Genomic DNA, 27371 nt, shown 5'->3' with positions numbered 1-27371 from the left:
TTCCCACGCACCACCCACCATGCTGCGAATTGTTTGTTCTGATTTACCTGATTTCTCGCCTCCACACTGAAAGGTAAGCTCTGAGGGAGGAGGACCTTGGTCTGCTTTATTTACTGCCGTTTGCCAGTGCTGGGACCAGGGAGCCATCAACAAATAGCTTTCGAATGAATCGACAGACATGGGGTAGCACTTTTCACCCCAAATGTCTGGACTGATTGTTGATTTCTGTCTACGCTCAGTATCTAAAATAATGCTAAGAGCAAGATCACTATTTTCGAACCCGATTCTCTTGCTGAATTAAAGCAAACAGAATAACATGAAACGTTGAAACACAGATGTACTAAGAACGTTGCAAAAATATCAAATAAATAGTAGATACATGGACTGCTTGTTTCAATGGTAGGTTTGAATGATTCAAGCATCGGGGTAATTGCAGCCACTCTTGACTTGACTTTGCCAGAAATGACTACTTTACTGAAAAAGTAGACTTTGGGGCCATTGGTGCAAATTTAAAGAATACTAGTGATGCTTCTAATCCATTCTCAGCCAGTCTGGCTAGGCGACAATTGCCAGTTTTATCTTGGTTCTTTTACTGCCGACATCAGTCTCCCTGGTAACAGGAGATAGCTATAGATTAAAGGCAAGTTACAGTAAGGAAAAGTACCATCTTAAGTGTCAGGACGAAAAAGAAAACCTTGCAATATCGTGAAAAGAAAACGAACTTCGTGACTGACACCTGGTAGGCGAGCGCATTCTAGGTATGGCGGGGACATCACTATGTAAAGTATCTGAAGGGCAAGAACATAACAAACCGCTCCTGATTATTTTCAACGGAACAGAACGTAATTGGTCAACATTAACACGCAGCAACGGCCCGTCAGTCGAGCGTACAGAGTGAGGAGGACGCCACACAGCGCCTCGCTCAGCGCTCAGGGACAGTCGGGGGCTGACGCCATCGGTATCAGATGGTGCCGACTGTTTCCAAGTCACCTGGCAAACGATGCTTGGGACGTAGGGCAGTCTGCTGGAGCTATCATGGCAATTTGGTTAAAAAGGATAATTTGGTCAAAAATGGGTATTTCCTAATTGCTGAGTTTCTGTGTAATGGCCACTTTGGAGAATCATGAGGGCATGATGTAATCGTTTGTGATTTTTTTTTTCTGGATTCTTAAGAAATATTTTTGGTTTTACCATTTCTTGATAGTTTTCAGATATTGTTTCTTTTTTGTATTTTTAACAGTCCAAATTTAGATCAAAATTTCCAATCACATGTCTTAGTTGCAATAAATTAAATGCAAAATCTTGTGTAATTGCTTAAAATAAATGTAGTCGGAAAGTGTGCGTGTGGTCCCATTTCGTAGCAAAACTCACAGCGCACAGATGTGCGGATGTACACACAGAAATTAGTGTCGATCGGTACGGACCTCGGTCTGATCGTGTCTGAGAATAAAAGGGTCACGTGCTATTTATGTCTTTTATTTGATTTCTCATGTTTTTAAAATTAAAAAAAAATGTACGTAAAGTCATAAGCAAACGTAAAGAAAATAAAAGAAACTGGTGACAGTCCGGGTATTCAGAGAATCCCAACTGATCCTCTCCTGATATTCGGGTTTTTCCTACTTTGCACTAATTCTAATTACGCAGTTACACGGGGCAGGGAAACAAACCGAGAACGAAACAGGTAAAGGTAGGAAGACTCAGCGGGATTCCGCGGGGACGATGAAGGCGCTGAAATCGGACTCATGTCTCCAATGCTGAGGGCTCGCGCTTGACGGCAAGGCCACTTTTAGCAGATTCTAGCTCATCCTAGGGTGGCAGGTCACACGCGAGCTTCTCATTGCTCATACGAGAATAAAACCCAGACGGGCCCGGCATCCCCAGGGACCCAGAGAAGGTCACTCATCATCTGCTGCCAATTAACAGCCAGTAAGTGCTGACAGTATCGGGTGACGGCTGCACGCGGTCACCTCCCTGCGGCCCTCAGAGGGTGCGAAGACACCCTCGGGCACCTTCGGGGTGAGGCCACTGGGGCTGAGGGGATGTGCCTGACCCCAGGGCCTCTACCTCACCCGCCAACGTGTGGCCTGGGCCCCTGCTCCCGCGTGTGGACGACTACTCCTCGGTGCCGTCCCCCGTCCCGGAGCACAGGCGCAGCTCCCACGGCCCCGGGTACCCGGCCAGGGCCTCGAGATGCAGCACAGCACACGGCCGGTGACGTCCTACTCGGGCTATCGGGATGCACGGTGACAGAGCACTTCCTCTGCGCTTCCAGAACTCCACGTCACCTCCCAGCTCAAGGTGTGGACGGATGGCACAGGCCCGGCGTCATTTCCTGTCCCCTTTCCCTCGGCACGCCTGTGTCACCACTTGGAAAGTGTCCCCGGCTAGGGGATTCCGAGTCGGACCCCGAGCCGAGGGCGCAGGGCCAGGCCGCGCGCAGGGCAAAGGCGAAAGCGCCCTGCTGCCGGCACGGTGTCACCGTCCCATGTGCCGAGCACAGTGGGGGCCGCCCGTGTGTTCGCCATCAGTCTCCAGCCATTTCCAGGGTGACCGGAAACGCGGGAAGCGGCAGGGACCCCACACGGACATCGTCAAAGAAGCCGAGTGTTTCCAGAATGAACGTCTCACCAGAAACCGGCGAGAAACGTTCCCGTTACTCGGACCAGCCTGCAACGAACTCAGCTGGACGATGCTGAGTGACAAGTCCGGGCACAGATGCAAACAAGGCAGCTGGCACCCCGTGGCTTCCCAGAGCCGGCGGCCTGGGTCGGCGGCACGGCCCGTGTCCCCGGGCGTGGCACACACGTGAGGGCCGCGAAGCCCGCGACACACGGTGCTCCCGGTCTAGTCTCACGCGGGCTTCCTTCCCCTCATGTGGCGCCACGTTGCCGGTGGAATGACGGAGGAAACGGTGGCGGGAGGGCCCCCTGCGAACCCGCCCGTGGCCCGGTGTCTGCGGAGGGGACACCATGCGGGCCGAGCCCAGGCGGCCTGTCCCGTACGACCTTGCTGGGGACGTCTGGGGGCGTTCTCCCTTCCTGTAAGGGCTGGTCAGTGAGGCGAGGCCCACAGAACACGACACGCTCGGCTGCTGGCCAGACGGCGACGCCGTGTTTGCCACCAGGGAGACGGCGGGTGTGGGCGCGGGGCGGTCCCCCAGCTCCCCCCCGTGGAACACCAGGCTGGAAGACCCTGCGCGGGCGTCCAGTCATTGCTGCCAGTCCCAGACCCGCGCCCCGGCCCAGCTGGCACAGCGCGGGCGCGTCTGCAGTCACCCCCTTCTGGCCGGGCTGCTGCGGGTTGAGCGTCGCCTCATGGACAGACAACCCGCCACCCAACAGGGTCCTGCAGTTTCCCTGCCCCCCAGATCATGAGGACAAGACGGAGAAGGCCCGTGCTGCCGGGGTCAGGGGCAGGCGAGGAGGCGGGCACCTGTGTGTCGAGGCGGGGTGGTGAGACATACTGTGTGTGTAAAGCAGCGGCGCGCTGCCCTCTGCCCTCCTCCTCCGTCATAACCCCAGGCAGCCCATCAGCTCGTGCACAAGAGAGGACTTGTAGTTAAGCGTGCAGTAGGTCGTCGACGCTTCACCCTTCTTGGGTTTGGACTTTTTCCGAAGGAACCTCTTGAAGGGCTTGATCTCCTTCTTGCCGATGTCCCCACTGGAGTTTTTATCAAGCAGCTTGAAGTACCAGTGGACCACTCTCTCCTCCAGCGTGTGGCTGGGGTCGGGTTCAGAAAGCCTGGGGCACACACACAGCGCACACGTCGGGCCGCGGCCGCATGCGCCCCTCCGCACCCCGCACAGCCCCTCCGCGCCCCGCCCGCCCGCGGAAGGTCTCTCGTGGGTCCCCTTGTCACTGCCACAGCCCTGGTGTCTCGGCCGGCCTGGGTCTGCCGTTCGATATAACTTACTTTAAACTAATTGAGAGAAAGAGATTTAGCAACAATTTTTCAAGTCGGGATCAAAACTGCAAATGGCACAGCGAATTTGTATGTGCCAAATGTGCACTTGGCGTTGGCCAAGTTCACGAGGACAAAAGCAGCCTCATCTCAGTTCTGTGCTCCCAGGGGCTGGCAGGCCGGCTCGAGGCCAGCTCGAGGCCAGCCTACGAGACACTGTAACTGTGAGGTCCTCTCCCCGTTTACATGCGGTTCATCGGCACATTGCTTGGGTCAGGTACACCGAGAGACACAAATAAAAATGCGTCTTTAAGTGACAACTGGATGCTTTCCCGTGGATTAAAAAAATTCTACATGTTGAAATATAAATAAACAACACCTCTTCTAGAAGGTGTGGATTTGAAACTGTCGCAAACGTTAACACGGGCCTTGTCGCTGAGTGGAAGGTGAGGGATGGAGTCGTGGGGCGTCCACCGCCCTCCCCTCGTGGCCGCTGGCCCCCACGCTCGGCTGGCCGGGGGAAGCCTGAGCTCGCTGGGGAGGAGAGGGACGTCGACCCAGGGTCACGACTGTCGGGCCCAGACGCTGCTGGTGCTCGCACACTCTCAGGGGACCCTCTCACACAGAGACTGGCTCCCCGCTTTCGTTTCGGCTTTCCGGGGAGAGCCATCTCTCCAGGAACGTAAGTTATCAGTCTGAAATTTAGGCGATTTCCTTTTGTTTTTTTTCCAGTTTAATTTACTACCCAATTGTAACAACTTCCATTAACAAGACTTTTTTTTTCTTCTCGAATCTTACTCTCCAGCAAAGAGAGAGAAAGGAGGACCTTTCAGTGAAGGCAATCAGAACACTTAGCGTCCGGAAGAGGGGACACCATCAAGCGCTCAGGGGCAGGAGGTGAGGACGGCCAGTGCTCCCAGGAAATGAAGATAAGGAGACTCTCCACCAGAAAGAGTTCCTTAAACAAAAAGGCAAGATCCTGCCGAATCTCAGGGGTCCCTGGTTTGGACCGTCACAACCTTGCAAGGCCATGAGCCGCCCTCATGCTGGCGCCTGGCGACAGAAGCCCCTCAGGACAGGGACACGTCCATCAGGAGCGAAGGGCTCGGAGTGCCTCCCACGCTCAGAGAGACACGCCCCGTTCCCGAAGCCGGAGCGTGGACGCCGAGCCGTGGGAACGCTGAGCCAAGATGGCAAATTTCGTTATGCGCATCTTCCCAGAACAGACACCAAGTTCTATTCCGAGAACTTTAAATCGGACGTTTCACTACATGGCGTTTGCAATCTGGTCACCAGCTCTAAATGCAGTTCCACAGCATGACGCCATGTGGACCAGGGCTGTCCCTTCCCCTCGCCCCCCATGGCCGCCTGCTGGAACCATGGGACCCGTGTTCCGGCCTCTCCGTTGGCATGAAGCCCTGAGGGGTGTAACCGCATGACGAAGCCCTGCTAATCACAGCGCCCCCACCCCCACCCCCGCAGAGCACCTCCTGCCGGGGAGAGGCCCCTTTCCTGTATGAGCCTGTCACCGGACAGGTGACCAGGATCCTGTCAACGTCACAAGAAAGAATTCACGGACAGTCAGTGAAGCCGATGAAGCAAGCCCGGGACTCGTGGCGACGAGGTCTGAGCCCCGTGTTTCCCTCCTCCCTGCTCGGGCCGGTCCGCGCACCCCGGCAGCGGACCGGGACTCGTGTCCAGCCGCCGGCCTCTGGCTTCAGGCGTCTCGGGTTTTCTCCAGTGGACCCTGGGCTTCCTCCCAGCTCCCTGTTCAGGGTCGAACGCAGCTTACCTGCCGGGGGCAGAGGGGTCGGAGACGGCGTGGACCATGTCGGTGGACAGCGCATCCAGGACGCTTGTTAGAAACTCATTCTTTTTGGCACCTGGACAACCTGAAAAAAACAAAGCGTGGGTTTCTTTTTACAAGTCACGGAACTCACAGAGTACAACAGATTCTTCTCCGTAATAAAGAGAAAAGTATCCTTACTATTTGGAAACTAGTTGAGGTGTCTCCGGGGAGGGAGCTCATTTGAACGCTCGTTTGCGGGACACTGACAGACACACTTCAAACTACAGTCTGTCAGCGGCAACATCTGACACTTATTGAGACCTGAGAGCCACCGCACCGTCACCTCATCGGTCCTCAGACTGCAGCCCCAGGTAGCTGGTGTCACTCTCCCAGGTTACAGGCGAGGCACACGGTGTAACCCCCCAAGGTCACCCGGCCGCAGGATGACACTGAGTGGAAAGCTGGAGTGCTATCTGGGTGAGCCTGTGTCCACCGACGGCACAGGGTCAACGAGGCGTCGAGTGTGCACGAAGCATACGTCCCGCGGGGTCCTCCGGCCACATGGCCCCACTCAGCCTCCAGCCCCCTTGCCTCTCGCTCACACCCGGGAAGGTTCTCTGGACCCCTCGCCGCCCCGCGTCGTTCGGATGACCAGGTGCGGGGCACAGTGCTGGGCGATCTTTTCCGGAGAGGCGGCGAGGTGGCCTCGTGGGAGTGTGTGGCGGTGCCGTGCTGCAGCAGTGAAGTCCCTCGGGGCCAGCACGTTTACACAGCACAGGACTCTCCAGTCACCATAAAATTCCTTTTGGCATTTGAGTTCCGTTTTTATTGCCCAAGGACACGCCGGCTGCCTGAGCGGGGTCCGCTCACGCCGGTTTCCACTCCACTAAAGGCGCACACCTTGAAACAGACGCGGACCCTCGCGGGCACGGGTGTGGCTGCGTGGGGACAGCCGTGTCATCCCTGACAGAGCAGGTCACGGTTGACGGGGGAGCCTGCAGCCACTGGCGGAACGTCGCTTCCCTAGATAAACGAATTATCACACAGACTCTTCCCTCAGGAAGAAGGGAAGACCTGGGCAGGGCGCTCGGGGACTCGCCGTGGCCCCGTGCTTGGGCTCAGCGAGAGGACAGCGGCCTCTGTCAGGGCAGGGCGGTTCCGCCGAGCAGCACGCCTGGCCTCCGGGAGGAAGTGGGAGACCCCCGCAGGCCCGGGGCACCCCACCCAGCCCGCGGCGGGGAGCCCCACATGGCGGGCTGACTCAGGAGGACGTCTCCCGGTGATGGCAGGCGCCAGCCAGCGGGTACGTCCTGGGGACGGGCACGATGTCAGCCCCTACCACCTAGGAACCACCCTGGCAACAGCAGTCCCCCGTTCTCGAGACACCCAAGGGGGGACGCGGTATCGACGGAGGAAAACGCGTCCGGGAAGACCCAGCCTAGTCGTTCTCGGAACCGAACAGAAACCCTGGCGCTGGCCCTGCGCGTGCTGCGCGTGACGTCGATGGGGAAGCAGCACATGAGTCTCCATTAGAAACAAGATCTGCTCAGCACGACACGTAAGGCGAAGGGCGCGTCAAAGCTTCCGCGCCCTTAATGCCCAAAGGCGCCAATACGGAGAGTTTAGTTCACTTCTAAAGCGAGAGACAGGAACAGGGTGTCACGCCCGCTCAAGCATTCGGTACCGTGGTACAGATTACAGACCGAAACGCGCAGACCCTGCTAAGGAGTGCGCTTCTCGCGGCTGGGAGGCGCTTCAGTCCGAAAAGAGATCGCGTTCCGTTTTTATTCGCAAAGACACTGGGCGGGGGGCGCATTCGGAGTCGAAGGTCGATCGGACTTGAGCGGAGGCCCCGAGCGGTCGGAGGAGCAGAGCCGACCTCGGCCTCTACCTGAGCGTCTCGCCGGAGCTCACGCGGCCGCCGCACGAGCGCTCCCACGAGGACCCCCTTCCTGGCGGGGATGCGACCCCCCGGCCTCAGTCAGCCTGGCGTAACGCCTGTCACTCGTCACGGGTGCTCGTAGCGCAAAGCTATTTCTAAGAAAACGAGACAAATAAAACTGTGAAATGAGAGCAAATCAGAAGAAAAATCAGGGAGTTCCTTACTAAGAAGGCCATTTTCATCGCATGAGAAACGACAGAAGGGGAGGGACATCAAACTTGCAGCACGAGACAGACCAGCTTTCCAAATGCTTGAAAGCCACGGCCTGGCCCCCGGCGAAGGGCGAGCAGCCGAGCACGCCGGTCCCACTGCGCAGGCGCGGCCCGTCCCACGGCCACGCCGGTCCCACTGCGCAGGCGTGGCCCGTCCCACGGCCACGCCGGTCCCACTGCGCAGGTGCGGCCCGTCCCCACGGCCACGCCGGTCTCACTGCGCAGGCGCGGCCCGTCCCCACGGCCACGCTGGCCCCACTGCGCAGGCGCGGCCCGTCCGAAGGCCGCTCCGCCCGGCAGCGTTTGCAGAGAGGGGCCAGACTGTCCTTCGCAAAGTCAGAGTGGAATCGCGGCAACCATTTGCTTACAAATCTGGCAAAGTCAAGCCCACGGCTCAGCGGTAGATGCTCGCTCGACGCCATCTGTCCCTGGGATGTGAGTGACAGATTCGCGCCCTGTTAGATTTCCTTGAAAACCGTCCGCGCAGACTGTGAGGAAGTTGCAGTCCACACGTGACCAGCGAAGGGTGCTCGTCTCCTGGGTGCAGACCCTTCTCATGCGGGTAGGGAGGGGAAATGGGGCGTCAGACGGCGACCCACCCGTGTTGCTGATCGCTTACAAAAACAAGAAATAAAATCGCTCCGATGCTCATGTTCACAGATTAACGCAACCATCTAGCAGAAAAAAGGGGGTGAATGTTGACGGCGGACACAGACACGAGCCGAGACGTCCTCAAACCGCCCGCCCCCCGCCATGGGGGTCACATGCTTGCGTGCTGGGCTCGCCAATCTTTGCCGAATTCGAAAGGTCAGAGTCAGAGAAGGAGCACAGGGGCAGCATGGGGTGGCGTCGGGAGGACACAGGAGCCATGCTGCTCGTAGAAGTGGCCCTGGGAGGGAGGGCCCCCCGCTAATGAGGGCCGTGCCCCCAGGTTTCCAGCGGTCCTACCAGGGGGCCGGGCCGCCTCTGGCATCTCTGCCATCTTATGATGTGGCAGGGGACAGAAAAGAGGGACAAGAGGTAGAGTCACTCCACCTTCAAGAGAGCACCCCAGGCCACGGAGCCAGCGACCCGCCCGACAGACTCTGCTCAGCCGACCGGAACACCGGGCTCGGTCTGGACACTTGCCAGCACCTCTGCATCTTAAAAGCGATTCCTAACTTTAAACGTACTTGGCAGAGCTGGGCCACTCGCGGAGGTGGGTCCTACAGCGGGTAAGGGTCTGGCCACAGCCTGGAAGTGACTGCAGCACCGTGTCCTCATTTTTCTCTCTACATCGAGACAAGCCACCCAGAGCCAAAAATGGCAGACTCGGTCGACAATTTGATGAATGAGATGAGAAACGATGGCCGAATCCAAACAAAGAATTCTCTGTATTGAAAACTTAAACCCTCTGAAACCTTTCTAGGGCGAAGAAGCCCAGCCCCTGGGGTCCTCGGGTCTGTTTCATCAATGTTCCTCCGTCCGCTTTTGCATGAAGCCAGGGCTCACGCCGAGTACAGACGTGAACGGAACCGCACGGGAATCAGCGTCTCTGTCAGGAAAGTTTGCTTTGCCCTCACATCACTTCAAGTCTCTGCATAAAATCTAAATTCTTTGATTCAGAAGGAAACGACACGTCCAACGTAGCAGCCATCCTTACGCGGGGCCGAGCAGCGTGTCCAGCCTGCACGCTCGCCCACCTGCCCAGCCCTCCCCGGCCCCTTCCCGCTGTCCCGCAGGGGAGGGCCACGGGCGGCCCACGTGGCCTAATTCCAGTGTGCCCCTCCTGAGAGAAACCCGCCATCTTTGTCACTGGCTCTGCATCGGCCTCTGGGAGCCCAGGGTTCTCGATGCCCCTCGTCCCGGAACCCCGCTCCGGGACCCTCAGGCGGCTCCCCCCTCTGCCCACCGCGAGAGCCGAGCTCACAGCCACAAACAAAGCCACAAGGAAAGCACCGTCACCTCCCGACTCGATGACACTCACTTTTTTAAAGTTGTGGCCCAGGCCCCAGGAGGCAGAAAGCTGGCGTGTCCCGGTGAGCAAACGCCTGTCGAACGCTCCGCAGCTCAGCCGCGCGCGGTTCCGACGCGCTCTAAGCAGCGCGGATGCTCTACACACGCAGGCCGCTCGTCCGTGCCGGGTCGCCACCGTGCAAGGTGAAGGGCGCACGCAACTGCCTCAGGCAGAGCGAGTCGCCGAGCCGGCAGCTCGACCGGCTGGCAAGGCCCAGGGTGTCAGCGGCCTCATACACCCGACGCCCCGCTTCCAGGCCCAGCGAGCGGACGGGGGACACTGGGGCAAAAGCACTCGCCGTGTCCGGCCACCGAGAGGCGCCTGGTTCCCTGGACGAGGTGGAGCCGCCGGGCTTGAGGGGCCCTCGCCTGTCCCGCCCTGGACGCTGCCCTCACGCGTCCCTCGTGCCGTGTCCGGGTGCTTCACACACTCTCACCTCTGCCCGCGACGCGTGAGCGCCAACGCCATGTGCGAGACGCCACGCCCCGCTCCGGCCGGAAGGACCACACGTGAAAACCTGCCTCTGTGACCCGCCTGGCGCCTAGGGGCATGACTGCGTGGCTCCAAGTCCGGGGACATTCAGAAGGCATGGGGCGTGGGACGCGCCTTCGCCAGGAATTGCGGTGACCAGACCCCGCGTCCTCTCACGGCTCCGGGGTGAGGGGCAGCTGTGTCAGGAGCAGGGGGCAGCAGGACCGAGGGTCCTTGATTTGAAAACGAGTGACACAGATGTGCCTGGACAGGCAGAGCTGGGCTGCAGCCCACCACTTCGGTCACTCGAGCCCCCCCAGTGGTTTCGCCAGTGCGTGCCACTTTGTACTGGGACACCCGCACTGCTTTCGGGTTCCTGAACTACGGCCGGGTGCCCTAAGCTCACAGCCCGCCCAAAGCGGTGGCCAGCTACGTGGCGGGCTGGTCGCACCATGACTTCAGCATGGAAAGCACAGCCAACAGGCCTGTGGGGGGAAGGCGGGCACACTGCCGACCTCTCCGCATACGACACACGCGACAGGGAATCTCGCTTTAAGAAGCAGGTTCTGGGACAAAAGTATTGTTGTACGTGGCCAGAGCGCACCGGGCTGTGACGACCTGGTCGGCGTCACCCACCCACGCGAGCTTGCCCTCCGCCAAACAGCGGACCTGATACCCGGCAGGGGACTCAGGCACCGGCCGGCGGGTGGCGGGTCCCGTGGGGACTGAGCGCGTGTGTCACCCAGCTGCCCGAGGATACCGCGCCCCTCCCCCACGTGCTGAGGCCTCCTCCTCGCCCACAATGGGCTTTCCACACCCACTGGTCTGTTGCCAAATTTCCATTTATGTGAAAGTGCTTTCAATTAGAAGGATATAAATTAAGGAGAGAGGAAATGTTCATGTTTGCTTTATGTACCTCCTGGAGCGATCTGAAGTCCCCACGACAAACCAGCAAAGCTCCGTTAAGCCAGCGGGCTCTCTACGGGCGGGCACTGTGTTCAGGACCCCCTTTCCATGATGCACTTACAAGGCAACTGCCTCCAAAGTAAGGTTAAAAAACACACACACACACACACACACAAAACCCTGATGAAAATAAAGCTTCTAAAGTGAAAATGCTGACCGGGAGGGCAGATCCCCACTCCGGGGGCCAAGGAGGCTCTGAAAGAACGAGTCCGGGCAGGCGGAAGGAATGGGGAGTCTGTGCCCCTGCACCCCGTCACACCGGCATATGGGTGTCAGCTTCGTTCCCGTCCGCTCCGCGTCGGCACCGTGCCTGGTGCACGTCACCTCGGCCCCAGAGACGACTGTCTCCTGAACCCTCTGCAGCATGCCTCTGATTATTTATCACCCCCGGGCCGGGCACCGGTACCCATCCGTGTCCTGTCGGGAACCGGGCCGCACAGCAGGAGGTGAGGGGCAGGGAGCGAGCACAGTGTCATCTGTATCTGCAGCCGCCCCCAGCACCGGAATCGCCGCTTGGCTCCATCTCGGGTCATCAGGCAGCAGATGCTCATAGGAGCACCGGTCCCTGGTGCCTGAAGGTTGGAGACTGCAGAGCATGGACCACAGCGGGAGCAGAGAAGAGTCCTTGATGGGCTGTGACCACCCCCAGGACCTGAGGCAAACGCTCCGATGGCTGAGGTGACAGGGACCCAAGTTCTCGCAGACGAGGGGTTGGCCCCCCGGCAGCGCCCCTGGCATGTTTCCTTCTGTGGGCAGCAGGACCTTCGCCTTGGTCCTTGAAGGAGGGGCCTGCACGGCTGAGCCCCGTCACAGGGAAAGGAACCAGGTGCCATCTGTTTCGTCAAACCAGAGCAAAGTCCTTGAGTTTATTCATTGCTTCGTTCTTACCTCTGCTTTTCTGCCCGAGGTGTCTGCCCGTCTGGAATATTCTGCTCGTGTCTTTTCTGTTCTTCATAAATCAGCCCAAAGCCTGTTTTTCCCAGGAACTCTCTGCCTGGTTCGGTGGTCCTGAGGCCTGTCTGTCCTCCAGACTCCCACGGGCACGCGCCACCTCACGGCTGCCAGCCCCAAGCCCAGCCCCAGAGGCTCCTGGGTCACCCTCCACACACACGCGCGGGTCCCCAGGACAGCTTTTGTCGAGTTTAGGAATCTGGCCAGGCTAGGTCTGTGTGGGATCTTTCTACCCCACGAGTCTTTGACAAAGAGGGGCCGTCGCAGGAAGCGGAGCCCTGAGCTGGAGATGAGCGAGACACTGTGGCCGCCTGGTGCACCCGGACGCCGGCCCGAAGCAGAAAACGCACATGTGTCCTCATGGAACAGTCCCCGCCATGGGCCCCGTCAAGCCGCCGCCCGTTTCGGCAAAGGACTGAGTTCTGAAAGGGCACGTGATCTGGGGTCAGCGACGTGTGTCACCATCTCTGCATACACCTGCACTGCATCAGGGCTTTGGAAAGTGCGTCAGACTGAGGCCGTGACCGACGCTGGACATGCTGTTAAACAGAGTCGCGGCCTTAAAACATCAGACACTTTGAGACACAGCTCGTGGCCCTGGTTTGGCCGCCGCCACCCCACCGTGGGTCTCTGCACGGCCAGTGGCCGCTCAGCCGCGGGCCACTTAGGGCAAGGTGGGCGCAATGGTCCCACCTCCTGGACAACCCCAGAGCTGTAGCCCGGGGCCTGCCAGACACACAAGGGGGCCCCAGCCACAGCAGTGCTTCAGTGGGCGCCCTGGCCGAGTGAGTCATAGCCCCAGCTGCATTAAAGTTTCCCTGATAACAAAACGCCGATTTGATTAAATCCTCAGAAACCAGAGCTCCATGGCCAAGGCCAAGGGCGGAAGCCTCCATCCGGTTCCTCTCCTGGGCCCTGGCCAACCGCCCCCAGCCAGGGGCCTGACTCCCGCCCACCGCTCAGCTGTCCAAGGTCGGGCAGCCCTGTGACGGTCCACCGAGGACGGCCTCGCGGAAGGGAATGCTCTGGGCGAACACCTCCTCCGATGGGGACGCTGAGGCAGGCCCCACCGGCGAGCGTCAGCCACGCGGCACGCCACAGCAGCTGTCACTCGTCCGAGAACATTCCAGAAACCCTCCTGGACACACAAACGGGGGCGGGGAAGGGAGGGCCCCTAGGAGGAACTCAGCACCGGTCAGTCAGTCCCTTCTATGACGCGCGCCACTGGCTTCCGTGCTCAGACCCAGACTGGCTCTCTGAACCACACGCTCGGCTTCCTAGCACTGAAGCGGGGGTGCCGCCTCCTCTGGCTGCCCACGGGCCCGCCCCGCAGACCCTTCAAACAGACCGTCACGGAGCGCTGCCGACGTCAGAAGCAGGAACCCGGCTCCACTCGAACGACATGCTTCACTCGGTGCTTCGGTGTTTACTTACTTTTTTCGAGTTGCATTAATCTAAGGCAGAAATCTTTTCTCCGGCGGTTTTATTTGGAAGGTAGCCACAGAATGGCTCACGTTTCTCCCCACGTGGCAACTGGATTTTGCTGTTTTTTTTCCAAGAACTTTGTAATCCCATTGTTTCCTCCATATGACGGCGACGCCGCCCGAAGGGGCCCCTTGCACGCTCACCCCATGGCCGTGCGGCACACGCTCAGGTGGCCGGCTAGTTACAGCCACGTGGCCTCGCACGGCGCGGCCCTCGGCCCGGCCCAGGCTGAAGAGCTGCAGGCCTTTGTGAAACGAGGCCTCACAGAGCCATCAGCCGCCTCAGCGGGAAGACGTTACACCCAGCTCCTGCTTGGGCTCGACCGCGCTGAGCCGCCGTCGGCTTCGCTGCATTCTGTGCTTTCCAGTTGTTTTGCCTCTAAAATGGAATGTCTTCCTCTCAATGTTCTGCCCACAAATGAATACAACCAACTTCCTCTGGGCGAAACTCTCCTCCGCATAACCTTGTGGTGATCCCGACCCTTCGCGTCTTCGCTCCTCCAAAACGCAGTGAGGTCAGCAGGGAAAGGTCGGAGCTTTGCCAGGACAGCGCAGGCCCCCGGTGATTTGCGGTTCTGAGTATTTACGTGTGCACTTATTTACTCACCTAACTCCAGGAAGGCGTCAGGCAGCTTGCCGCAGTGCGCGCACCGTGTCACTAAACTGAACTAAATGACGATAAAATCAACATAGAGAAAAGATAAGGGTTGAACATCGGTAGAGAAAGGTTAATATGCAAAATGCACACTCGGCGAAGATGGAGCCACAAAGATGCAGCCAACGGGAAGGAGGAAGGCGCTGGGACGAAAAAGCAGGGCCCGGTCTGAACAGCAGGGGGCTGACGACAGCCAGCGTCGCTCCCTGGAAAGGGCTCCATGGGGCTGACGGCAGGAGGACCTGGCTGCGGCTGCGGCCCCACTGCGCGCTAGCGCCCCACCCGCCCGCGTGTCACCTCTGTGCAGCTAGGCGTCATGTGCTGAACAGAAATCACGTGGACGCGGACCCTAGGGCCGGCTCACTCTGGGTGACGGGCCGTGCCAGACGGGCTCAGAACAGTAAAGCCAACAGAAGGCCAGGAAAGGGGGCTTACAGGGCGCTGGGCACACGGGCGACTCCCTGTCTGTCTCTCACCCACTGTGTTCCTTCCACTACTTAAAAGAGGTTTCTCCACCAGAGACATTACGAAGACGAAACGCCCGCTCGGTTGCATTTGAATTAGCAATTTCGTCCATCTGAAAGGTCATGGGTGGGCTGCAATTTGACACCGTGAAGCGTTAAACAGAACACTGGCTTCAGCTTTTTAGAGCGTATCAAAAGGGGCTCCAAAGAGGCTGTTTCATGACAGACAACGCACGTTTCTCAGGAGCTTTAAAAAATCAGAAATGGAACACTTCGTGGACGCGAGCGGCGCCGACAGCAGCGTCTCCCATGGGCCAGGTCCGCGGCGTCTGAGCGTGAGCAGGGCCGGTGCCCCCGCTTCTGCTCCGGGTGGGGCTTGCGCTTTTAAATGCGTTAACTAATTTAATAAGTAGAAGCGCAGAGGAAGGAGCAGTAAACGGGAGAACCGAAAGCTGCTGGAAGTCAGTCTGCCGCGGTGCGGCCCGGCGCGGGAGCGGCCACAGCAGGTGAGCAGCCCGAGCGCGGGCGCCTCGGCCTCTTTCCCCACCCCAGGGGAAAACCACTGATTCCTCTGGAAAATGGTTCTGGATCTGACAAGTCAAAAGCAAGCTAAGGAAAAAAATGGAACCGTCCTGCCAGGGAAATCATTCTAGAAGTTTGCACGGTCTCCTGCTTTTCACTCTGAGCCGGGTTTTGGGAAATCGCCTCCCACCACGGGTCACCTGGGCGTGCCGAGCAGCCCGACTGACCCTTAAGTATCTGGGGTCTCGGTCTGTCCAACCAATTTCTCAAACAATTAAGGTATTGGAAAGACTATACTGAGTTTCTGCCACTGGCTGTGCCTTTCGGTCAGCCCCGCCCCCATTCTCGAAGCCATGACCCCGCTACCCAGACAGTGTCCGGTCTGGGCAACCGGGGTTCGCCTACCTCGACTTCCCTGGGATTTCGCCTGGAGAAGTGGCTTCTCACGGTCCCTCCCCACACTGCTCGGTCACGCCATGGCCGAGCCCCAGCTGAGTAGTGCCACACGGGCACGGGTGAGAGGCTCCCGGCGCTGGCACCATGACTGGAGAAGAGGTTTTAAGGGCGACGCCGTGACGTTCTCAGACAGGGAGGCCAAATGCCAGTGAGCACCAGCCCCCGCGTCCCCAGAGCCTCCAATCTCACGTAATGTCGCTCGCTGAGCCCATCGGTCCTGGGCCCGTAAAAGTGCCGGGGTCGCCCCCGAGACCGAGGGCTGGGTGTCACATGACTCTGCAGCCCAAGGCTGGGTCTCACGTGACTCTGCACCCCAAAGCGACTGGCACTGGCCCCCTGCACAGTGGGTGTGTGACACACCTGCTCCCCAAGTTATAAAGAAAGGGCTATTAGAGCAGAGGCTAAGGGGGAGGAGGTGCCACGTAGGTTCGTGTTCTGACCGGATCTGGGCTTAAAAGCAGGAGAACCAGGAGGATGAGAGGGACTCCATGCTGACTCGGAAGGGGACAGTGGGGACACTGGAGGTGCCCCACGAGCTCCCCTGGGTGCAGGGCCAAAGCCAGGCAAAGATCAGAAGCACCGAACAGGGCATTGAGGCCCGGCCAGCTGGGGCCGAGGACAGGTGGCTGTCACCGCCGACCGCTCGGGGCTACCGCTTGTCCGAGAAGACCGCATCTGCTCTGGTGACAACCGTGGGGACACAGCACCTGAGCTCGGTGTCGACACAGAAGGAGCGAAGGCGGAGAAAGCGTGACAGGAGCCCGGCCGCTGCCACGTGACACGGGACGGGCCCCGCGGGGACACCGACTCCAGGCGGGACCGGCCGCAAACGCGGGGGCCTCGCGCGGGTGGCTGGGGTGCTGTCCCTGCGCCGCTTGCTGAAGCGAGTTACCTAAACGACCTGTGGTGGGAGCTTTTGTTCCGTTATGAGAGTCTCGACAGATCCGACTAACTATGAAGAAAGCCGGAATTAATAAAAGGGAGTTACAGGCCCGTGAAAAGCAAATTCGTCATCTCCACGTATATATATTACTTGGAAACTTTTAAAGAGACTATTTTCAACAAACTGCTTTAATAAAGAGATAGGCATTATTTGTCGCAGAATAACAATCGTTGAATGACGAGCGTAACATATTTGATGGTGTTTAGAACAGCACGTCCTCTTAAGCTCTTTAAACTGCCTCTGACGCATTGCTCACACTACTAATTTGTCTGGCAGATGTGTTTTCATGGTTAATATAGATTTAAATTCACTCTCTGAATGCTCGTAACTTTCAGAGTAGCGGAGGCCACACGGGCCGAGGCGTCAGTGTGCTGGCGTCACCGGGCTCGTGTGACAGAGTGGGAGACGGCCCCTCGCTACGTCCCCCGCAGACTGAGATGCACGTGGCTCCTTTTTGGAGCCAGTAATTCACTAAGGCCGAGCCCCAGTCCCTCGGTTGGGGGGGTGGGTCGGCCACGGGCCCCTCCAGCAGGGCACGCAGCTTCGACTTCATCCGGTGGCGGGGAACGCGACAACTCTGTTTTCTGAGCAGCCGCGGGGGCCGGGGCGGATGACGGGTCAGGAATCCACTTCGGGCCGTCTGTGAACTTGACTGGCGGAGGCTGAGCCCAGCAAGAAACACGGGGAGAACTGCCAGGCGGGGCGCGGGGGGCCCGGACCGCGCTCGCTCCTCAGAGCCCTGACGCGCAGTGAGACGGACGGCTTCTCGCCGCCTTCGAACTACTGTCCGCCCAGCATGAAGGCTTTCGCGAGTTCAGGCCTGTTGGCCCCCTTTTAGATGAACCCCACGTGTAGAAAGCTCCCCTCACATTCAGCCAATTGGTCAAGGAACAGCCTTGACACCCACGTGTCCCTGAAAAATGCCGCAGAGACTAAGGGGTGACGAAGAGATGCCAGGACGAAGCCACAGGACACCTGGGGGGCGGGCGGGATGGCGCGGCTTGACGCCTTTGTTGAAAACTCTCGCCTCCTTGGTCTCCGCCTCCTCTCGAGACGCCGTGCAAGGCCACTTACTGAACACGGGCCCGTCTGGCGGGGCCCGACCTCCTGTCCACATGCCAAAGTGCTGGCCCCTAAAGCTTAAACGGCCACTTACTGTCCACTGGCGTGAGCTGGGACGTCTGCCAGCTGCCCTACAGAGGACGCCGGTAAATATTTCCAGTCACCAAACCCCCCAAACCAGCGAACTGCACGTCGGACCAGCCCCAGCCTGACCTGGGACATGGGAGCCTTGCTGGTCGCAGTGCGGAAGAACCTCTGGAAGCCAAAGCGGCCCCTTCCCCGGGAGGCGTGTGAGCCCATGTGAGCCCGGGAGCGCCAGCCCCTGTGCTGCCCCGTTTTGGAAATAGCTTTCTCCTCTCTGCCCAGAACGGCCTCCGTCCGGGAGTTATTTCGAGACCCACTTGTTTTTCCCTAATAAGGATAATTATCTCTGAAATATCAGAGTGATTCGTGGTCACGAGCAGCACACTCCCAGCAGCTCGGCGGCGGAGTCGGCCGTGCCCCCCTCCCCCCAATGCTCTGAGACCTGAAGCGCTCAGATGTCCTCACTCTGAGTGGCACCCCTGACACCCAAACGAGCCATCGGTGACACTTCACGTTCTCAGTATCAATGATCAATGTCCCCAAGAGATAAATGACCATCCCAGTCACTGGATCAAGGAGCCCAGTCTGGTGTCCAGTGTACGGGGGCCGGGGACGCCCCACAACAGGGGACAGGAGGAGCTGCCTTCGGTCACTGTGCCTTCACCAGCCACCAAGGTCCCAACAAGACGTTCTGAGCTACATGCATGTATGTGTGCAAAAACCACATGCAGCTTTATTTAGAAATAACGCAGTGTTATATTATCCAAAAAATAAAAATAAATAAGACTCTTGGACCCTTAGAGACAAAGGATGGGTCATTCGACATTTATGTGACAAGATCAAGACAACCTAAGAACAGCAAATGTCCGTTGAGGGCTTTCCAGGCCCCAAACACACGCTCAGCTCATTATCCCCAGTATTCAGATGAAATGCTGTCCATTGGCGTTAAAACCTGACTCTAAGGCAAGAGATCTCACTGGATAACGGGGGGCCAAGAGATCTCACCGGGAAGCATGCCAGCCAGCCGAGAATCGAGTTCCCTCTAAGGGTGAGACACCCCATACACAAAAGGCGCCAAGCTAGGAATCTGCGTCTTCACGACCCGCCTTTTCCACGCTCTCTCCCTCCCTCCCTCTTCCTGTCTCTCTCTCTCTCTCCCTGTCTGCATCTCCCCCCACCACGATGCAGAAAGCAGCCTGACTCATGAATCACGTAGCGGAACACGGCGTGATGAAAACAACTCCACCAACAGATTCCGTGAATCTGCCTCGAAAAAGAACACTGTGGACACGGCGCTGGGACACAGCGGAGGCCCCGAGCTGGCTCAGAAAGCGCAGGGCGGCCGCTGGGCCATCTCCGCCCGGCGGGAGGCTGGTCGCCGTCCCCAGACCCTCACTGCCAGCTCCGCATCCTCTGCGTCACATTCTCAGTCCGAACGCTGTCACGTGGCTGTGGGAAAACGCGAACGAATGGCTGACGTGCTGCTCTGTGGATGGTCTGCCTCCTCCGTCCTTTACGCCCGGAGCTCAGAGCCTCCTGATGCATGACAGGATGGATGAGGACCACAGAGCCGTTCTGAACGGGCATTTCCCCAGACCCCGTACAAGACCCGGAGCAAACGCACACCCTGCACTAAGGACACCGCACGGCGATTTTCATGGTCTGAGGCTTTGGCCGAATGTACAAAATTTGGAGACATTTAAAGGGAAAGAAGAGGATCGAAATGAAAGAAACCGGCGAGGGGCTCTGACGCGCCCCCCGATGCCGCCAGACCCGCCACACGAGGTGGACAGCGCTCTCCACACCCCTTGACCTCGCCAGAGGACCGGGCAGCGGAACCGCCCGCGGGTGCGTCCGCGCACTGCCCGGGCCTTTCATCTCGGGGCGGTGCCCGGAGGCCGTGGTCTCAGCCGCCCGAGTGGCCCAGTGACCGTGCCTGGCGCGTCGCCAACGCTCCGGGGAAGGGCGCACACAGCCTGCTGAGTATGTTTCTAATAATCCTAAGGGCGAACCCACCGCCTCTGCACCGTGACGTAGACCTTTGCTACGGAACTCGCTGGATACGAAGATGGAACTCGTGTTTTCGAAACCTAAACTGCAGCTTCTCGCCCAGAAATTCAGAAGGAATGTCGGGAACCGACGTTTGAGCGCCTGCTTTGCTTCGAGCCGGATCAAGGGCGCTTCGGTGGGAGGCTACCTGGCAGTGTCCCAAGTCGGGGACACCACGTGTCCTCTGAGGTGCTGGCCTTAGACGCGCCTCCTGCAACCCTGCGGCACGCGTGGAACCCGGGCACGGCCCCTCCGTGGGCGCCCCCTTGGGCCCCTGGCAGCGCCTGACCGCTGACCGCCGACCCCGGGGAGGGGCCGGAGCCCGCCTTCGCTCTCGCTGCCGCTCCGAGGACGCTGCCCAGACACACGGCAGCGGAGCTCGGAAACGCCCGCCCCTCCCAAACCCGCAGGAGCACACGGCGCTCCCCGCCCCGGCCCCCGCCACCTACCTGGGAGCTGGCGGCCCTTGTACAGGTCCCGCGCCTTGATCGGGTGCGCCCTGGCGGTGTGGTCGCACTTCGGCTGCTCGTACCTACGAGGAGGGAAGGAGAGCCATGGGGTCAAGACTCCGAGGGGTGCGCTCCCCCATCACCCGCTGGCTCACACAGGGGGCACGGGGACAAGACGCGGCGGCGGGCTCAGGCTGCTCAGCGGGTATCCTGCCTCTGCACGGTGACCGGGACACCTGGGCACGCTCACCGCGGGCTCAGGCTGAAGGTCACGCCTTGGACTTGGTCCCTCCCCGCCTTGGAGCTGCCACTGCCACAGCTCACTCCAGATCCCGAGAAAGTGGCATTTACGCAACAGCAGGCATTTCGCTAGCAACGCAGAGAACTTGCCGCCACCCAGTCACGGGAGGAGCAGTGCGAGGGAGACTGGGAAGGGGCCCTCGCTGGTCAGACGGCCCGTGAAACTGACGCTTTTGACGGATTTCCCAACTTCTGTGCCTCCCTAAAGATCCATTTAAACCAATTCCATTTTTCTTGCCAGCGTTGGATTGGGCCATGGTCACACGATCCGATTCCAGCCAATAATCCATGAGTTAAATCTGCTAAACGGACTTTTAGGAAAAGTTTTTTTGGCCCCTAAGAAAGAGAGAGGTGGGCCATGCGTCTTCTGGGCACTGCGTCGACTGGACGAGACACCCGGATCTCTGCAGCCAGCGTGTGACCCTGAGGGGAGTCTGACCAAGGACAAAGGCAACAGAGCGAGGACGTCAGAGCGAAGACCAGGGAGACCGTTTCAGCCGAACGGAGCTTCCCCAGCTCTGTGCCTCTGGCCGAGGCTCGTCCAGCCCCTCACTGTGCACGCCTGTCAGGAAGGCTCACACTGTGATAGGCCGAACGCTTCCTAATGACACAGCCCACCTGGCGCCACCCCGAGCTCGGTCCCGGCTCCGCTCCCTGGGTCTGGACCGCCCTCCGCAGATACCCACCCACATGCTCCCCAGCTTCCTCCGGACTTGACTCTGGCGTTGGCCTCTTGGGAGCCCCTCGTTATTCTGCCCAGTCACACCCGCCCCCGATGCCCCGACCCTATTTCCTGTTTTCCTTCCAGATCATGTCATTAGCCAACGCGCTCACTCATCCCGTTTATCTGCTCGCGTCCTGCTGTCCGTGTCCTTCCATCGGAACGTAGGCTCTGCGAGGCGCAGGCTCCATCCCGTCCCCTGCGTGTCCCCTCCCCTGGAACAGCACCGAGGGCGTCCAGATGTTTATCAAGCAAGAAGTGAATGGGAGCACGACGGAGTGGAATGCTTTCCAGAATTCTTGAGAGATTACATCGCTTCTATGCTAAACTAAGCCTCTCTTTGTCACACGTAGCGGCAGTGTGGCCACGGGTGCCAAGGGCGTGGCCCCATCCCAGGCGTAGGTGCTGAATGATGGGCCAGTGCCGACTCGGTCAGGGGCTGACATTCTGGCCAGTTAGAGTGAGGCGAAGTCCACTGAGAGGCGAGGGGCGGTGGGGACCGCGTTTCTGGCTGTCAGAGTGGCATAGAATATGCTGTCATGGCTGCAGACACTTCCAGAAACCACAGCCGTCGGGAGCCACAGCATGAGCCACTACGAGTCAAAGAAGGCAGAGCAGAGAACACGGACGGGGAACCACAGTCACGCCCCGGAGCTGCCGGGATAATCGGGAGTCCCTTGTCCTCGGAGCCGGTGGGCTGGTTGAACGTGAGGACTCTGCTTGCCACCACGGGGCACAGCGCCCCGCGCTCGCCCTGTGACGTGCCTGCAGGATAGGAAGCCCCCGCAGAGGGCGCGTCTGCTCATTCGAGGCCACGTCCTCCGTTCCCGGGAGATGCTTGACATCACCGACGATCAGGGACGGAATGAGGAAAATACGAGATGCTAAGGGGCTTCTTCTTCTGGGTTCGATTTAGTGCCGGTTCTTGAAGCTCCAAGAAGAGGGACTCGCTGCTTTCCACGGGCAGCGCAGGGACAAGGACAAACACGCTCAGCTCCCTGGCGGGAAGCAGAGTCCGGCAGAGCCGTCAGGACGGAGGCGCGGGGGAAGTCCCGCCCTTGGCCGGTGGTGACGTAAAAATGGTTAAGGGCTCCGTGGGGGTCACACTGTTGCAGATCGCACCGTTTCAGAGCCGGTTCGAGGGGCTCCGGTCTCGACAGCTCAGGGCTCACCAGGCAGCGGTTCACCCCCCAGCAGGGACCACGTCCCAACTTAAATACACGCAAACAAGCCAGGGTGACCGAGTCTCCCGCTCCTGAGATCAGCACCCTGCACCCACGCACGCGAGAACTGAAGCCGAGGTCCCACAGCACCGCCGTGAGGAGAGTCACGCTCTCGGCCGCCCGCGGAGCAGGCCCGTTAGACACACTGACCTGCGACAGCCCCGCAGAGGCCCGCCCGTCTGCGGCCCTGGCCTGAACGCCTCTCTGGGCATCTGCTGGGTGCCGGGCTGCGCACCATGTGCCTGGGACAGGGACAGGTCGGCCACCGAGGACCAGCTTCAACGCGATCCTGCTCTTCCAATTTCCAAGCAGAGGTAAACCCACGGAGCCGGGTTAGGGGAGCGGGCGGTGGACAGGCGTGGCCGACTGTCCTGAGGAAGCCCCGCACCACCGCCGGGAACCGAGCCCCCCACGCGGGAGCCGAGCCCCCCACGCGGGAGCCGAGCCCCCGCACCCGGAGCGAGCGTGCACCCGTGCGCTCCGCCCCGAAGTGCTGGTCGCACTTGAAAACTCGAGGAAGTCATTTAGGAAGGGTCACGGTGCTTGTGCCAGGCACCAGAGGTGACGTCGGTCGTTACTCTGATAACATCTGAGAGGTTCTTGTGATAGATTTGTAAACCGTTTTATATAAATCTGTAAAAAATCAATTCGCACAGCAAAAAGCTGCAAAAACGCCTCGACTCTCACGCAAAGAACTCGTCCTTGTCACGTGCTGCTGGGAAATGGGCGGCTTTGCGGGGACGCGCCGGAGCAGGACAGGCGGCTTCGCCCACGGACCGGCCAGTGCCACCGCTGTCCTTGCCTCCAGCACCTTCTCTCTCTCTAGGTGGCGATTTCCGGGCGCATATGTTACACTTCAGAAAGTGCCTGCGGCTGCCCACGAGCACTGTCCTTCGCACGGGCCATCCCCGGCGACCGTACGTGACAATTTCCTCTGGCTCCCGATGGCCAAAGCCATTGGCCTCTGCAGTGCCCTGCACGGGAGGCCAGGGCGAGGGCGGGCTATGGTGGGAACGGTGGGCCCCGTGCTCCCCGCGCCCCCGTCCATCCCCCCACGGCCTTACCTGGTAGACGTGCCGGGGACAGGGCGGCCGGTGTCCACCAGCACGCACCAGCAGTAGCCCGTGGACAGGTGGCACTGCACGGGCTTGTAGAGGCCGCCGTGGGCACACTCGGGGACCACCACATTGTCATTCTTCGGCTGCCTGGCCTCCTCCAGGGCCGACTGCTGCTCCTCGTCACACGAGGCCACTACAGAGAGGGGGAGACAGGTGTGAGCAGGCGCCGGGAACCCGTCACATGGCCTGACGGGGCTGCCCTGGGAGGCCCCAGGAAGCAGGAGACGGGGGCGGGGGGGCGGGAGGCAGGAGGGGGTCAGGGGCTCCCAGCACCACGCCCCTGTCAATGGCAAGAGCTTGGTCCTCATGGACACACCCGCACGCAGGTCTGAGGCCCGGCGGGTCCCTGCGGGCACAGGTGGGACGACCTGCCAGCGGCCACAGGCCCCTCTGCAGCGGGCCTGGGTCAGGGACGTGCCCAGCAGGCCCGTGGCCCACCCGAGGATCCCGCCCAGTCCCCCCGGCACGGTTCGCACCTGCGGGACTCCCCTCTAGGCCCTTCATGGACAGCTGTCCCCTCACTGTCCAGGCCACAGTCACGCTCAGTGGGCAAAGGTCTTGGGGTTAGAGTGAGGACTCGGGTGGAGGCGCAGAGCCCGGGGCGCCAAGGGCCCAGCCGTGCAGAGCAACGTCCGCCCGTGTCCAGCTTCCGGTCTCGCTCGTGACCCTGAGCCGCTCGCGAGCATCTTCCACACACTTCCGTGCAACTGGCGCTGGACCAATCGTCATTTTTTCCTTCCATTTTTTCACCGACTTTGATTTAAGATGATGCTGAACCAAAGGGGGTGGCAACCCGCTGCACCCAGCTTATTTCTGAGCGAGTGACATCGGTCTTAGGCAGACGGTGAGCACGGGGCTACGAGGCTGGACACAGTCACGATGAGTGTAAGCACCGCACGAGGACAGAAGCCATCAGGCGATCGGTCCCAGAGAGGACCATGACAACGACCGGGCGTATTTATTTTCCCGAGCTTATATTTTTATTATTTTTTTCACTTTTTTTAATTTTCCCCTCCCCCTCTCCCCTCCCCTCTGGGAACCACTAGTCCATTGTCCATGTCCCTGAGTCTCTGTTTGTCCTGCTCATTTGTTGCTCTTAGGTTTTTAGGTTTAAATCCCACATATAAATGATATCATATGATCTTCAACTTTTTCTGTCTGGCTTATTTCGCTTAGCATGATTATCTCGAGGTCCATCCATGTTGTCGCAAATGGCAGGATGTCATCTCTTCTTATGGCTGAGTCATATTCTACTATATATATGTACCACAGCTTCTTTAGCCAGTCATCTATCGGAGGACACTTCAGTTGCTTCCATGTCCCGGCCACTGTGAATAATGCTGCTATGAACATTGGTGTGCAAGGATCTTTTCGGATATGAGTTTTCAAGTCTTTGGGGTAAATACCCAGTAGAGGAATTGCTGGATTATATGGTAGATCAATTCCCAGTTTTCTGAGGAACCTCCATACTGTTTTCCACAGTGGCCGAACCGATTCGCAGTCCCACCAGCTGCGTACGAGGGGTCCTTTCTCTCCACATCCTCTCCGACACTCGTTATTACTTGTCCTGTTGATTATAGCTATTCTAACAGGTGTGAGATGGTGTCTCATTGTGGTTGTAACTGGCATTTCCCTAATAGCTAGTGATATTGAGCATCTTTTCATATGTTTGTTGGCCATTTGTATGTCCTCTAAGGAGAAGTGTCTGTTCAGGTCCTCTGCCCATTTTCTGATTGGATCATTTTTGTTGTTGTTGTTATTGAGTCGTATGAGTTCTTGGTAGGATTGGGATATTGGAAGAGAATGACCTGCTATGATGATAAGTCATCCGAGAACGCCTAACACCTGTGTGACAAGGCAGCTGCTCCCGCTTAGAATTTTCCGTGTGCCATGTTACCAGCCACCATGAGAGTCAGACAAAACAGGACTCTGAGCTCCCGCCCCTTTCTCCACGGGTGTGGGGTGACCCCCGCAAGGCCCCAGGTCACTAACTGGCCGGTAGAGAAAGCGCCCATCGAAGCAGGTGACCCTGCAAAGCCCACGTCAGTGCAGGACGAGGGTGTCTCTGCCTAGAGCCTTAACCCTCACAGCCAGGAAAAACGGCGCCCAGACCCTTGCAGACTACGCCCTGGAATGTCGCCCCCACGTCCCGTCCGAGCACCAGAGAGTTGCGGCCGAGACCAGTGTCTGGTGGGGCGTGAGGGCGCTGTCCCTGGCGAGCACGCGACATCGCCAGACGGGGTCGGTCTGGGAAGAAGCCTCTCGGTGGAAACAGCACAGGGGTCGTCTGTCCTCAGGGCGCTGGGGCCTCTGAAAGCCGCCGAGAGAGCGCGCCCGCCCCGAGCCACTGGCCTCCTTCTCAGGAAGCAGGATGGAGGGGGGCGTGCGCCACATTTGCAAGTGGAAAGGGCCGCACGGGTCCCCGAGGTGGGTCTCCGAGTCTGCACGGCTCGAAGCAGACCAACGCGCGCGTCTGCGGCAGCTCCACGCTCCTGTCCCAGCGCCTTCGGTCACAAGGGCCGACGATGGCGAGGTGTGGCCGCGGGTGCCGTCCAGTCCCGTCCTGCGAACTCAGGCACACTCAGCTCCGAAGCTGCTGTCACTGCCCGCTGTATGGGCGCGGACACGAGGCACAGCGACGGCCCTCACGCACGCGAGCCCCCGGCCCGGGCCGTGTGCGGAGGACTGTGGCCGGCCTCGCCACTCCAGTGGGCTCACGTGTGGGAAAGGAAGGCACAGGCCACACGTCCCAAACCCAGGGCCGATGCTGCTTCGTTTTCTCAGGACCTCAACCTGGAAAAAGACCAACTTGGTGGGGTTTGCTGTGACCACGGCGGGCCCTCCGGAGGCCAAGCTCCCGGTCCTGGGCGCAGCTCCCAGGACATGCGGTGGCCGGGGTCCTTCACGGTGCCAGGCCTGTCGCCTGTGGCCCTCACCGAGCTGCGGGAGTTTGGACTGTCATTGCCCCGCTGGTCAGCTGAGGAAGCTGAAGCCACGAGCTGACAGGTCGACCTGGACCCAGGCACGCGGGCCGGGCTGTGCGTGGGCCTGGGGTGACCAGCCGCCTCAGGTTTGTGTGTTGCCAACAGACGCAGATGCACTGGCCTCGCACCGGGCTGTGGGACAGCAGTGACATCAGGGACGTGACGATCCCCCACAGGACCTGGAGACGGGCACGCTGCCCCGCGCACGGAGTGATCACAGGCCAGCGGCGGCCTAACCGCAGGCGTGGCTGGAGCTCCAGGAGATGACAGGGAGCCCCCGCCCCGATGCCGAAGCCGGCTCAGACGGCTCCGTGTGCTTCGCGTTCCCTGCCCCCCTCCACAGACACCCCAACCTCGGCAGGAGCGCTCGTCCACCTCCCAGGGACGCAAAGGGACGCGTCCGGTGTTCTGCGCCCCGGAGGCTGGTGGCGGAACCCCGTCCTGTTTGAAGGAGGCTCTGCGGCCACTGCCTTGACGTGACGCACACAGAGCATGTTCCCAGCGGGATGGCGACGGACACGCCGGACGGGACTTAGAAGAAGAGAGTCATTGAGGAGGGGAAGGCGACGGTGGAAGACGCGCCAGACTCCCAAGTCCGATGCTCGTTCTGTGACCTGACAGCTGCACTA

The 27371-nt window shown here is 59.6% G+C and overlaps 1 protein-coding gene across 1 annotated transcript in view; it reads right to left on the bottom strand.

Moving 5' to 3' along the window:
• SMOC2 (SPARC related modular calcium binding 2) overlaps positions 1-27371 on the bottom strand; it is a 121510-nt gene that overhangs the window by 9530 nt on the left and 84609 nt on the right. The window contains exons 8-10 of the mRNA XM_039881788.1: positions 23705-23891; positions 20397-20479; positions 5694-5793 (exon numbers count right to left, since the gene is read on the bottom strand). Of these exons, the coding sequence (XP_039737722.1) occupies positions 5694-5793; positions 20397-20479; positions 23705-23891 (370 nt within the window). The remainder of the gene's footprint in view (positions 1-5693; positions 5794-20396; positions 20480-23704; positions 23892-27371) is intronic.

Source organism: Pteropus medius, unplaced genomic scaffold (genome assembly GCF_902729225.1).
Source record: "Pteropus medius unplaced genomic scaffold, Ma_sr-lr_union100, whole genome shotgun sequence".
NCBI classification, from domain to species: Eukaryota; Metazoa; Chordata; class Mammalia; order Chiroptera; family Pteropodidae; genus Pteropus; species Pteropus medius.
This window is presented reverse-complemented; position numbering and strand designations above follow the sequence as displayed.